Genomic DNA, 13,738 nt, shown 5'->3' with positions numbered 1-13,738 from the left:
CATTTCTTTGGCACAGAGTAAATGGGAAAAACATTTATTGGATATTTTTGTTCCAAGAAGTCAAACTAGCTCCTTCTTTACAAAAAAAGGGGTTTTACCTTCTTAAGGACACTGTTAACAGGAACATTTTTAATTGAGTTTTAGAGAGAAAACAGCTAGATTCTGATCACTCAGTCTTGAAACAACATCCTTGGAGCTGAAAACATAGTCCTTGTTTTCTGTCTGGTGCACAGAAGAGTTGCTTCCTCCCAATCCACTTTTGCCTTCCTCTTTGCCCTGTTCTGTGATGTTGCTGCCCTTGTGGGTGAGGGGTTGCCTGTGAAGAAAGCAGTGCCCAGATACCCCAGAGCAGTGCAGATATGTCTTTGTTATTGCAGTGTTGTGCTGCCATAGATAAAAGGTTTTGTAGATCCAAAGTCCCAAATTTGTTTTCTTTGTGTTTGTTTTCAATTCCTTCAGCTAGGTTTTTGATAATTAAAATATAAGCCAGTCTTAACTGTATGAGATACAAAGAATGGCGTGCTTTTTGTGTATGAAGTAATTCTTGTCATAAAATTAGCAGGCTCCATCATAAAGATCTGTTGAATCTTTTGCTGTGGTTTGCTTGCTGCTTTTATGCTAACTGTGGGCTGCTCTAAAACCTGGTTGCTCTGGTAGTCTGATGTCTGCTGGCAGACAGCATCTGTATTACCTCTCTCCCTCTCAGCTTTTTTCTGTTTAGACAAACTGTTCTAATGTCTTCTCACAAAGAAGAAGAGAGAAGCACAAGCTCTCACAGCAAACTCTATTTTCATGATAATCAAGGGAACCCTTTGCCTTTTGCACAGCTGCATTATTTTGGTATCTGATATTTGTTCTGTGATGAATTGATGTGATTCCTGATAATGAAAGGAAGTTTATGATCGTAATTTTGTACACTTGAACGTCTCATGTCCCATTTCTACTTTATCAGCCCTCTAATGCTGGGTGCTACTCCTCCTTCTTTGTCCTGTTTATCGAATACTCTCATTAGCAAAGTGTGTTGTTGCTACACTTGGTGCCAGATGTGATAAGAAAATAATTAAATCAAATCTTCCCCCAAACTAATCATTGAGTAACTCTACTAATAATCCAGCCCAATGCTTTGATATCCAAATCCATCTCTTCCATTTCACTGGAAATCAGCTCTTTGCCCTGTCTGTCTTAGTCACTGATATGCAGCACAGCACTCTCTCAAATGTTCTATGGGGAGAACATGGCCAATGAAAGCCACTGTATTTTTTTCTTTTTGTAAGAATTTGGGTATTCTCAAGGTTGTTAATCCAAGCTCAGCATTGGCCACCCTGCAAGTTCTGTGTCATGATCCCTGGCTAAATAGTATCTGCTACCAGAACTGAAATTGGAGTTTTCAGTGTTACACAGATCTGGAATGGAGGCCTTCTGACCTGGGCACATCGTACTTAAAGTTTGCTTCCAGTTTAGTCATGTTTTCTGTTTGTAGCCCCACGCTTACGATCCCTCTTCCCTTTTGCCTCTGCTGTGGCAGTGGCAATTATCTGAAGAGCAATAATCTGTTCCTTCACTTCTAGGAGTAATGCAGATTTTTAAGTTTCTGTTATCTTCACATGATATAGGGTGGCTTGCATAAGTGTGACTCCTGTCCTTATTCAGCATTTTTCTCAATCATTTGGATATGTTTCTAGTGGACTTATTACCTTTTATTACCTTAGCAGGAAAGAAATGTGGGAATTTTCCAAGAAGTTCTTTGCCTTTCTTCTGATACTGACTTCGCATTTTCATTCTTTATTTTGAAGTCTGTGATTGCAGGTAAACAGTGAATTATCAGCTAGAATTACCCAGATATTTAGTGATTCACAAACATCTCGCTGAGGCATTGTAGTGAACTGCCCAGCACTACTCAGTATAATGTCTTTATCCTTCTGTAGGGTCGTTTTGGATTATTCTTGTTATACTTTGTTTTTTCTTTAATCCTTCAGATTATAGCATTTCTAACACAGCTCTGTAACTCCTTAAGTTTTATATCTGTCCTGTGTTTTATTCAAAAAATCTGTCTCCATCATTACTGCTGTCCTATCACATTCCTGCTATTCTTACAGTACTCAGTTTAATTCTTACTGTAGTATCCAGTAGTCCCAGTTCTTGTGCTGCCCAGGTTTCTGTAGTTTGTACCAGAGCATGTCACTTGGTGGCCATTGACAGCTTTCTGCTCTTTGTGATCCAGTGCTGAACAGCTACTCTTCTCATCACTTCTTATCATTGATAAAAGCTTTACTCTGAGGTGGGTGGAAAAGTATGTGCTTGGAAAAGTGGGAAATGGGCCTTTAGATTTTTAAACAGAATTTTAACAGCACATTAGGTTTACCTCTAGTTTTATTGTCCTCAGCATTGTCAGAAGTCTGGAGAAATGCTTTGCTTTGAACACAAGTGGAAACAAAATGTGACTGTCAACAGATGAGCAATACTGCTGACTAAACACACTGTGCTGAGTGCACAAAGTCAGCAAACTGAAAACAAAATATTTACATTTTTTCTAATGTCTTTCAATTGCAGTGAGCATGGGTGTTTCTTTCAATAATAGCAGGTACACAACAGTTTCAGAAAGGATTGTTGATGGTTGCCTTAGAACAGCTCAACAAAACTTTGGCGCTAACTTCTGGAAAAACAATTCTCAATCTTTTCTAAATAGCATCCTGGAACTTCATCCAGCTGAAGAAACAAAATGGTCCTTAAATGTTGTGCATGTGACTCTCCTAAAACACAATCAATCTAATGTGATGATTCCTTAATTTAACAGAGCTCAGCAGGGTTCCACTCATGTGGATTTATGAAAGCAATGGTTTGGAGCATGTAGCACTGCAAGAAATACCATTAACATGTCAGTGGGACTTTGGGACAATTTAAATAGTATGTAGCTGCATCTGAGATGGCTGATCCATGCTCATAATTCACTGCTTTGTTGTACTGATAGCAATCAATATGTTGGAAAACATTCTCACACACTAAAGGAACATTCTTGATGTGATTGATAAGGATAAAAAAAAATCCCAGCTATTTCTATAGTTTTGCTATAGCATTACTGTAGTTTGGCATGTGGGAACTGGTGGTGGGAACACAATAAAACCCCTGGGAATAACATTTACAGCCTCTTCGCAAGTCTAGATTTTAAAAGTTCCCACAACAGCTTTCTGGAGTTTATCCACTAAAAATCTGAAAATCTCATTGCTGTCAGAAACTTTCTCACCTGCTGCTGTTGTTGGTGCTACCTGTAATGAGTTGTACTGAAAGATACCATCTCTTCCTTTTCTTTATTCTTCTTTCCAGTCTTGCTATACATTAGCTAGCCCTGTGTATTTGTGTATTCATTGTCCTCATGCTGCCACTTAGCCAGGAAGAAACAGAGGGGCTGTGATCCTTCTAATTCTTCATTTTTAGAGTCTGTCACCATCACCCACTGAACAAGTGTTTTTTCAGAAAATAAATTTGTTCAACTTTTGAAGATACCTGATTTAAAAAGAAAAAAGGTTTTGAATAAGTATTGATATTAACAACAAAGCCCTATTGTTCCAGATAATGTAGTAGTACAACATGTAATGTGGGAAACTAAAACCCACTATGCTTGTATGTTAGATTTTTAATCTGATTGGAGGTACTGCTGGAGTATACTTCACAATCCAGTGGAAACCTTCTACTGGAGGTGGGGGAAATACTGCCAGAGTTCATGTCACCATGGACAATTTATGGTGCCCGACCATATAGCTAGAAATTATCTCAGAAGTGTATATTTACTTATTTGTACCACACTTACCTCAACCCAGATGTTTCAATAAATACATATGAGATGCGTCAGAGTCACCAGCACTAGAGGCAGGTAGAAGGATCACTCACTGGGCTGAGAGGGATTCGTATATCTGCCTAGATTTTTGGCATTAAGGCTTTTCTGAGATTCTAACTAAATTTGCTAATTCATGGGAGGAAACCTATTGTACGTAGCTTTTATCGTATTTTAATGTAAAGGCATTTGTAACTTTGCTTTTGTAGGTCCCCAGACTAGCTTCAGTGTCTGTTTTTCTTGATTGGTTTTGGTTGAAACCCTTTCACTAAGTTGTAATAAAATGGATTTACAGTGGCACTTCTATTACTGAAAACAATATATATTTGCTGGAAGATTGTGAAATCTTATTTCTTACCAGTTTTCTGGCCTCACATCATAGAAGAAAGAAGCATAATATGAAAAAAGATTGCATAACTGAAAAAAAAACATAAGAAAGTGTTACAAATGATGGCAGAGACCATGAAGAGCAGTGACTTCTAAAAAAACAAAATCTCAAACCAACTCAGATCTGGACATCGGTGTTGCATCACATTAATGTATTTTTAGAAACCTTTAAAACACAGTTCTCCTGGAGGTTATCCAGTGGCTCTGTCATGTTTGCTCATGTGAAATTCAGCTGGTGCCAAGTGACAGAGGCTTCAGTTCTTGCAGATGAAACAGTGATGGCTTCAATACCAGAAAGAAGTGATGTGGGAGGCACTTTCTGTCCTGGGGATGTGCAATGTGGGAGCACATATTCCCAGCAAACATCCCAGGAAGCTGACAGCTCCTTTAGGTTTACTCACACTGACTTTCCTTGAGGTCCTACACTTGTCATCCTGGATGGATGGAGAAAGATCTTTACTGGCAGCCCAGGGCAGCAGTGACCAGATCCTGTGCTACTTATTGTCACAGGACCAGTGAGGTGCCTGACACAGGGCCTCTGTTGCAAGTGGCACCACGTCCCCAGCTAGTCGTCACGATGCCTGTAGCACTACATTCCTGGGAACGTTTGGTGCCTGCGTGGTGAACTTGTGGTCTCATGGGAAATGTTGTCGTCGTAGCTGTCTCTTCTTTGCAAGACAAGAGATGATGGTTTCCCATGCTTGTCAATCAGGGAGCTTTTCCCAGCACCGAATTTTAGCAAGCTTTTTAAAACATCTTTTAAAAAAAATAATTTAAGTCAGTGTAGCACTTGACATTTAACTCTCTGGTTGCCATGGAAATTACACCAAGCATTTTGCAAACTCCTGACAGGTACAAGTCATGGTGAATAGCGGGGAATCAAAATAAATAGGTAGGGAAAGCAGACTCCAGGCAAAAAAAAAAAAAAAAAAAAAAAAGATGTGGACCTACCTGTATTGTCATACAGCACTTGAACCAAAATACTAGAGTGATGCTTTCTAAATTATTAATGTCTAGATGATTTTTGAATTCCAAAATAAATATTATGTCTAATTTCTTTCAGTAATCTCATGGAAGCAGCAATTCTCTTGAAAAAGCTTAATCTCCCAAATTATAAGCAGGCAATTTGTACCTATCCGTACCGTCCAAATTTTCAAGTTCTCCGGTTTGCCTCTTTCAGGCAAGGATGTAATAATTGCCACCCCCCTTCCTTCTGAGTCAGTGCAGGTAAATTTCAGTCCTCACTGAGCAAGTCTGCAGTGCAGTCCTCCTTGAAGAAGGTTAAAGCGTTTGATCCTGTGCAATAAAGTCCTGTCTTTCCACAGAACACATTCTACATGGAAACCTGTCTGTCTTTTTAGATAAAGAATATATTAAAAATAAGAAAGTAACCAGCCTGGATTGTAGCCTAGTTACATGCTGCACTTCTGTGCTCTTGTAACTGACATTGAGCTTGAATGAAACCTTTCCAATAGATCCTGTGCAAAATTTGCAGTAAGCCACAATTACAACCAAGATTCAAAGCCAGGTTTAATAAGAAATCCAAATATTTTGGCCAAACTTCAGGAAAGTTAATGAAAAAATCCTAGCCAGCATTGCAAGATCTAGATGCTTCCGCTATCACGTCTGGGAAGATGCTCTTGTAACTGTGGAAAACTATCTGCTTTTACCTACAGAGAAAGGTGTCCTCTATTCTCAGAGCTCCTGTTCCTCAACCAGGTAGCTCCATGTGTCATTCCTCTTCCAAAAGGATTTTTTATTTATTTTATTATTCATTTTCAGGAGTCTTCTGTGTAGTTTGGAACGGCAATTTCTTATCTGAAGCTACTCAGTTTGAAAATAGGTATCTCCATTTTGGAGTGTTCCCTCTGTTTACACAGATTATGGTGGTTATTCAAAACAAGCAAAGGAGTAAAATAGTGGGCACTATTTATAGGCAAGTGTTCTGAAAAATGACAAGAAAAATAAATGGTGGTCTGCTTCTGATCACTGACCACATCCTAAAGTTCTAGGCACAAAGCCAGCTTCTGGAGTGAGAGATCAGAAGAGATACTTGGAGAATGACTGCCATGAAAATGTTTTAAAATTTCTTCTATGTTTTGTGTTTCAGAAAGATGAGAAAGCCACGATAGCCAAGATGAACCGTCAGCGTGCTAATTCCATCAGCCATAACCCACCACACTGGGGTGTTGACCGGCCCTTTTATAACCACCTCGGAGCTCACCAGGTCTCCAAGGAAATGAAGAGAATGGTAATGCCTTGCTTTATGGACATTCATTTCTTTTCTTAATACAGCATTATATATCACTCCCTGCTTTGTCTGAAGGTTTTTGCAGCCCTGAGGGTGTTTTCCAAATGAGGGTGGTAAATTCTGCTTTGACTCTGGAAATAACAATAATTGGTACATCTGGAGGTGAGTGAGTGTGAGATGAGGTGCAAAGTTGTTTGGGAGGCGAAGGGAGGCTGAATGGCGCAAAGAAGGCTCTTTCATCTGATTTGTCCCACCTTCTAAAAACTCATCCAGGCCATGTGAGCAGATGTGATTACCTACAGTCAAACAGCAGCTGACATAAATTTGTACTAGATCATTGCAGACCAGCACCTGCAAAGCTTTCTTGCTTGCATTATAACAGCTGAATTCTGTTTGCCTTCTAGAAGCTACATACTCCTGTGTTTTCAGGGGTCTCCAGGAATCACACTGCTGTGTTTAGCTCTTGAGATTACATTCCTGAGTACATAGATTAATTGGCCTAAAGTAGCAAGCATCTTCATTTCTTGCTTATACCTTTCAGTCCTTCTAGATTAAAGTGAACAAGAGGTAGCTGTTAAGACAATTGGACTGAGAGCATTTTTAATGGCTTATTTTACATAAAATTGTAGATGATATCTTTGTTTTATGCAATAAAGATGAAGACATTTGAGTTTCTATTATAATGCTATTTGTAATCATAAAACTACTTACTGTCTTGTAATGTGATTGCTCCATAACCTAACTGCTGCTAGTCTGACCCTTCATGCATAGTCAAAAGTGTGTCTTTATTGCCCACTTTGTTGCCCATAATCAAAGTTCTACTCCAGGTCATCACAGACTTAAAGTACTCAAAGAACTTTTTAACATGAGATTCACTCCCACAGATTAAAAATTTTGGCATAGCTATAAGCGGCCACATGGTGTCTTCTAATGGGAAAGGCTGACACATTTATTAATAGTTGGTGCTAATATTATTCAATCATAATATTATTTTACAGTGCTAAACTAAATTTCTTAATCTCCATAGTCAAGTTTCTTTTCGTTTCTCAGATCTCCAAATGAAGGCTTCTGACATAAGCATACAGATCAGTGGAACTGTGCATTTTTTATGTGGGCTTTTCAATAGGGTGCACTCAATAGGCATGACATTATTAGAAGAGACTAATCACACTAGCACATAATTATAATTATAAGTTTCTTTGAATAGCTTTTAAGGGGTTCTTGCAGCCTCCTGTTCAGAAACAAGGTGTAAGCATGCCAAGTGGTATTATGCTTCTTGGTGTTAATTACAGTTTGCCGTGTCTAGCTGGTTGTTCAGTTGGAAAAACATAATTATTTATTGAAATGTCAAGCTGAGCCCTAACATTTTCACTGCCCCTCACTTGTAGGAGGAAAAGCTTCTCTCTTTTTCTTTTTTTTTTCTCTATCCTTATCTTGAACCTATCCCTGTTAATGGTATTTACCTTTTTATAAATGCAGCAGCTCAGAAAATCTTTTCCACTCATTCTGCTTCTCTACAGCCTCTTGTATTAAGCTTCTTTTTGAGAGGTTGATGTTGCATGCGTCAGGCTATATTTCTTGCAAACCAATTTAAACCCGATTCAGATGTATTATTTTCAGATAGACTCCTTGTTGTTCTTCGGGACTATTCTTAAAAATCTGTTATTTATAGTATTTCCCATTAGTCAAAATGAAACCACGCTGCTCTCCATGGCCTCGAAACCATTTTAATATCTGCTAGATTAATATTTTATTGATTAGATCATAGGAACAATTTCTCCATCTCCTGTCTCAACTCTTTCTCTCTGTGTTAACTTCTAATTTAAATATACATTTTTTTGCACCACTCGGCTTTGCACAGTGGTACAACATCTGACACTGTGTTGCATGGATGCTGTGTGCTGAAATTCATGCACAGTGCATGCTGACTGCACACACATGCACACTGCCTGTAAACACCCTCCTTAGAAATGCAAAATGCAGAAGGGGAGCAGAACTACAAAGGCTTTTTTCAGTGCTCCTCTGGGATGACATGTCATTGATCTTGGTAAAATGGTGTAGCTTTCACAAGGTCCTGAAAATGCGTTCTTTATTCCTCATCAGCCACCTTTTCCTTGGGCTTCTTTCATGCAATTCCGTGTAGTATTTTGTCTTGAAGATTGCAAACATGTAAGGTTGGATTACTCTAAGTAGTATGCTGAAGGCAGGCAGTGCAACATTGCCTTTCTCTTTAAAACCTGGTGCTCCCTAGCTCTGCAATTTTAAAACAGATGTTTATAAGGGTAATTGTGGGATAGTTCTCAGGCAGCAGCCACTTAATGTTGCAGTGCTGTGCAGTTAGATTATCTTGATATGTAGATATGAATACATTTGTGCATAGAGAGTAATATGGATGGTTATAAAAACAGGTTTTTGTCACAAGATCAGAATATTTTGCATTATGAAGACAACTGTATTTCCAGAAAAAAAGGGAGACAACTCTTTTGTGGCACTACTTACTATTCCCCAAAAGAGAATATTCAAGTTCCTTGAATTGCATTTTGGGGAGGGAACTGTTACATTTAATAGAAAACAGAATAATTTTGGCCATTTTCCTTTCCTTAGAATACTGACTCTGGTAGCTGTCTCTATTCTTATGAGGCAGATTAGTATTAAAGGCAGCCATGTATCCCTTTTCAAACTCCCTCCTCTTTTGGTGTGGCATTTCAATACACTCCCACATCTAGGCACACTGAAAGTGCATTGGTGGTTTGTGTGGGAGGGCAGCCCACCCAGCAGCGTGGGGAAGTCTTTGGTCCCTGCCACTCTCAAGCTTGTGGCTTCGAGCTTAACTTCTGCTGAATCCAGCTGACTTTCCATGATGCTCCTAGGCTGAGTTGTCCCACAGGAGTTTATTCAGGTGCTTGCACACACATGTAAATAACACAAAATATCTTACCCATGTCCATGCAGCAGAAATCTAAATTGTTCTGGATAACTGGAATTATTTTCTAGACCTACCCTAGCTAATTAGGGTCCAAGTCAGCTGGAATTGCAACTGTGCCAGCTTATCCCATCCTGCCCAACAGCCCTTCCAATCTCCTTCATGCACCAGTCTGGTTTCCAGACCATCTCCTATCCTTCTTTTTCCCCTCCTGTTGTTTGGTGGTTGCCTTTCTTGCTGTGAAGAGCCTCCGGGCAGACAGCAGTAACCCTGATCCGTTAGCTGGTGAAGCCACTGCCCAGAGAATGCTGATCCTGGGGACTGCTGAGTTGGACTGCTAGGTCAGTGTTGGGCCCTAAAAAATTGGTACATTTGCAGCAGCAGCAGCAGAAGATCAGGATCAAATGGAGAGGGCAAAGAGCTTTGCTCTGAGCTGGCAGCCTCTGCCAGAGCCCTCAGAGCCCATGGAGTTGGACAGGGCAATGCTGCTGGTGTGGAGTGAGTGCAGGGCTGCCTCACACTCCCTGAACCATCAGAGAAGCCTGGACAGGATCAGCTTTGTGGCTGTATACAGAGTATGAAAAGAGCCAGAGCACGGCAAAAGAGCGGCACAGCTGCTTTCCATTTTTATTGCGTTTTACAGCATGTTTTCTCGTTTCCTAAACAAAGGCAGTCAGTCCAGGACCAGTGACTGTGTCTCTGGAAATGCAGACTTTTGTACTGCTCATGATGTGCACAAAGGAGTAGCATTCCCACAAGTCTCCATACACCAGTCTTGTCTTCCACACCACCTCTCTGGTCCAGTTTTTAACTGCAAAAGGGTCAAAAGTAAACAGACTTGAAAGCATTGAAGAGTACTCATGTATTTATAGCTATAACAATATTTATACACCACTAAGAAATACTTTGCTTTTCCTAATATAGATTTCAAAGTGCTTTTATAAATATTGATGGATTTTAGACTTCTGGAAATACTACTTGAGTCTAAGTTTTCATCAGTGAAACAAAACTGCTATTAAAAACTGTTTGGGGATTGTATTTGACATAAACTGAAAGAGGCTTGTTGTAAACAGCAATAAAAAGGCAACTGTTGATGCCTTCCAAAGTTGCAGCGTAATTCTAGGTGGCAAATGATTGTCTTGCATCTTTTACTCTGCTCAGCCTTTCCAAGGTTGTAGGTAGAAAACCATATCCAGTGGGATATTTTTCCAGTATCTAAAGGATGTCTAAAAAAATACAGAGACTCCCTTTTTACAGGGAGTCACATGGAAAAGGCAGGGGATAATAGGTACAAGTTACTGCTGGGGACATTCCAGTTAGATTCAAGAGGAATATTTGTCACAACGAGAACAATCGGCCATTGGAATAGTCTCTCCAGGGAAGTGATGAGTTCCCAAATATTGGACTGGATGGAGTGCTGGGCCATCTTGTCTAGATTGTGCTTTTGCCAGAAAAGGTTGGACCAGATGATCTTTGAGGTCCCTTCCAAACTCTTGTTGTGTGATTCTCTGTTTCTATGATCTTAAGGCTGCCATACAGCTGTCCTATTTATTTTACAGTGGCTAGTATGACTGAGCAGCTTAGCTTGTATCACATGCTTTGGGGAAGGTATAGTTTAGAAACTTGTACCTCTGAGTCCTTCTAATCAAATGTGAGCAGAGTGGCTAACAAGATTGCTGAGCCTGATTGTAGTTGCCTGGCAGATTTCCTTTTATTTTTTCAGCTGTTAGAAAGGTTTAACATGAGAAAATTTAGGAACAGATAAATAAAACCCTGAAGATCTGCAATACTGATTTCAGTCTGACCATGCTTCTTTCATGTGTCTTGCTAATGAGGCATTTAATGTGCAGTGAAATTGGGTATAACATCAATGTTAGTTACAAAGTAGAAACTGAAATAAAATCACATAAGGTTTATACCTGTGTAGGAAATAGTGCATGCAAATGAGGCAAGGCTATAACAATGCATCCTGGATACGATACAGAACAAGCATTTCTTTCAGGTAGGCACTGCCTGCTTTCTTTCAGCACTGCTCAGAGCTCTGCACAGTCTTCTACGTGATATTTGATTGCTTTGTGTTTACTTTTTGACTAAACAACACTCATCTACAAGCTTGATCATTCAACCATAAAATATAATTTATTGTCCTATTCACCCTGTCCTAAATCAAACAATTTTCTTCATGCTGCCTTGCAAATATGGCTTACTTCCTCCCTTTGTGTCTCCAAGTTGCCCTTATAATAGATTTTCTTCTTACTCAAAAATCAAAACTAAGGAACAGGTGCATCAGAGGAACAGACACTGTAGCTGGTTCTGTGCCAACTTTACCACTCAAACATCAGTAACGTATACAAAATTAAAATAAAACTCAGTAGGGCAAGTTTTCCTCAGTCAGCAGTGAATCCCCATCAAAGAACTTGAGTCCATGAATGAGGCACTAAAGGTACAGCCTCCTAAGAGTTTCATTTGTCTGAAGGTCACCATTATCCTCTTTTCCAGCAATCATCTGCTAAATCTGGTAACAGCAATACTGATCTCAGTGGAGCTGGGCAGGGGCACCCAATGGAGGAGAATTTGACTCACTATTTTTTTGCTGCTGTTGTAGTGTGCAGAATCCCCTGAACTCATCAAACAGGGAGAAACCCTCAAATGATGCTTTCTGCTGTAATCTGCCTGTGTTGCTATAGACCTGGAAGGAAATTGTTAGTCAAGTCTTGGTTTTATATAGCAAATTTGGTTTAGATAACTCACAAACAAGGGAAGGAATCCTATCCTGCAGTTATGCTATATAATTGCTTTGGTGCTTCTGAAAAGAGGATTTGCCTGATTCATATGTTCTGTGTAATCTCCTATAAACGACTGGAAACCATATAAAGCATTGTAAATTGCTCAGATTGCCAGAAGCTTCATAAAATTTTGTATTTTCATCTGCAAACCTAACTTTTCTTCTCATAGATCAGGGCTTGCGATCATCCTTGATTAAATTCTTTAAAAGAGGGATAAGTGTCAGCAAGATGCAACAGATGATTTGCAGCTGCTTTTGTGGAATTTAGGCAGAGTTTACTTTTTGCTTGGAAGTCTTGCACTGATATTTTTTTCCACTACTTAATACCGTTTTCTGGAGTAAATCATAGTCATACAGGAAAAGGTGGTTTGGATCGAGTCACTATTCAAAAGTGTTGGTTAGCTTCTGAGTGAAACTCAGCCTCCAGAAATAAAGGTACTAATTCTCTTTTATTCACAGAAACATTTTCTCTAATGTTCGTAGCAGTGTTGCACAGGTGGACATCAGAGGTGGAGTTGTGGCACTTAACAGGATGATTTCCAAAGCTTCCTAAAGCTGGCAGTAAGCTTTAATGGCAAAAGGATGCAGGTCTGCTGCATCCTTTGGTTTGGGTCTGGTTTTCAGGGAGGGTGAGAAGCTCTGTCCAGTGCCAGTGGGTAATTTCAATTAAGGATGGTTAGGCTTAGATTCAATATGTCTGCATCTCATTAGAAGGCTATTTGATAGTAGTTTCTGTGGAAGTATATTGTGTTTATCATCATTTGGAGTGCAAAGATGAAAGGACAGAGATTAGGGAGCCAGGAACTAATTCAGAGCAGTTCTAGGACTACCTATTTTTATGTCTTTTTCTGTTTTGCAAATTCTGGAAACTGTTCACAAATGAGGTGCAGAGCCAAGTACCATTTTGCTTGAAAACATGACCTTTGGTCTGGAGAGATTTTGATTCAGAGTTCACAGAAAACTGAGAAGTGTGAGCAACCTGCACTTCTCAGAGGTGTGAGTTCAGACTCAGAAGTTAGTTAAAAATAAGGGAAGAAGACCTATTTCAAAAGCAAAAAGTTATGTTCTCTAGACAAAAATCTGATAGGCCAAATGAATTCAGGCGTTCGGCCAGGTCCAGTGTACTAGCCCAAGGCTGTGTAGAAAATCATTTTGAGTAGAACAAAATAGAGGGTTTTGCCATCTGTGAGCAGTGCAGTGGAATGAAAGTCTATTTATCAAGTAGGCTGGGCTGCAGAAAAGGAGCACTTCAGCTTTCCTTTTCGGAGCTCATTAGTCTGTGTTCCAGCTGTAGCAGACACACTCATCGTGTAATCTGTTTCATAAACTGGTTTCCTGCCAGTTTGTTGTTCTGCACTTAGATGCTTGTTAAATATCCTTCCTATCAGGCCTTTCTGTGCCAGTTCTTTCTGGACTCTGGTATAGAAATTGTGCTATTTCTGGCTTGAGTGCTTTGAAGTCCTTCAGTTTTGTCCCTGTTTTTACACCTGACAGTGTCTATGTTTGTAGCCTTGTCTTGCTAACCACAGGGACAAAGGCGGTATGTACAACACTGTTGAAAAC

At 39.6% G+C, this 13,738-nt stretch overlaps 1 protein-coding gene across 1 annotated transcript in view; it reads left to right on the top strand.

Moving 5' to 3' along the window:
• The window catches only part of ADCY5 (adenylate cyclase 5), a 207,596-nt gene that overhangs the window by 160,933 nt on the left and 32,925 nt on the right, over positions 1–13,738 (top strand). The window contains exon 8 of the mRNA XM_054380728.1: positions 6,327–6,467. Within this exon, the coding sequence (XP_054236703.1) occupies positions 6,327–6,467 (141 nt within the window). The remainder of the gene's footprint in view (positions 1–6,326; positions 6,468–13,738) is intronic.

Source organism: Indicator indicator, chromosome 5, assembly GCF_027791375.1.
Source record: "Indicator indicator isolate 239-I01 chromosome 5, UM_Iind_1.1, whole genome shotgun sequence".
Taxonomy (NCBI): domain Eukaryota; kingdom Metazoa; phylum Chordata; class Aves; order Piciformes; family Indicatoridae; genus Indicator; species Indicator indicator.
This window is presented reverse-complemented; position numbering and strand designations above follow the sequence as displayed.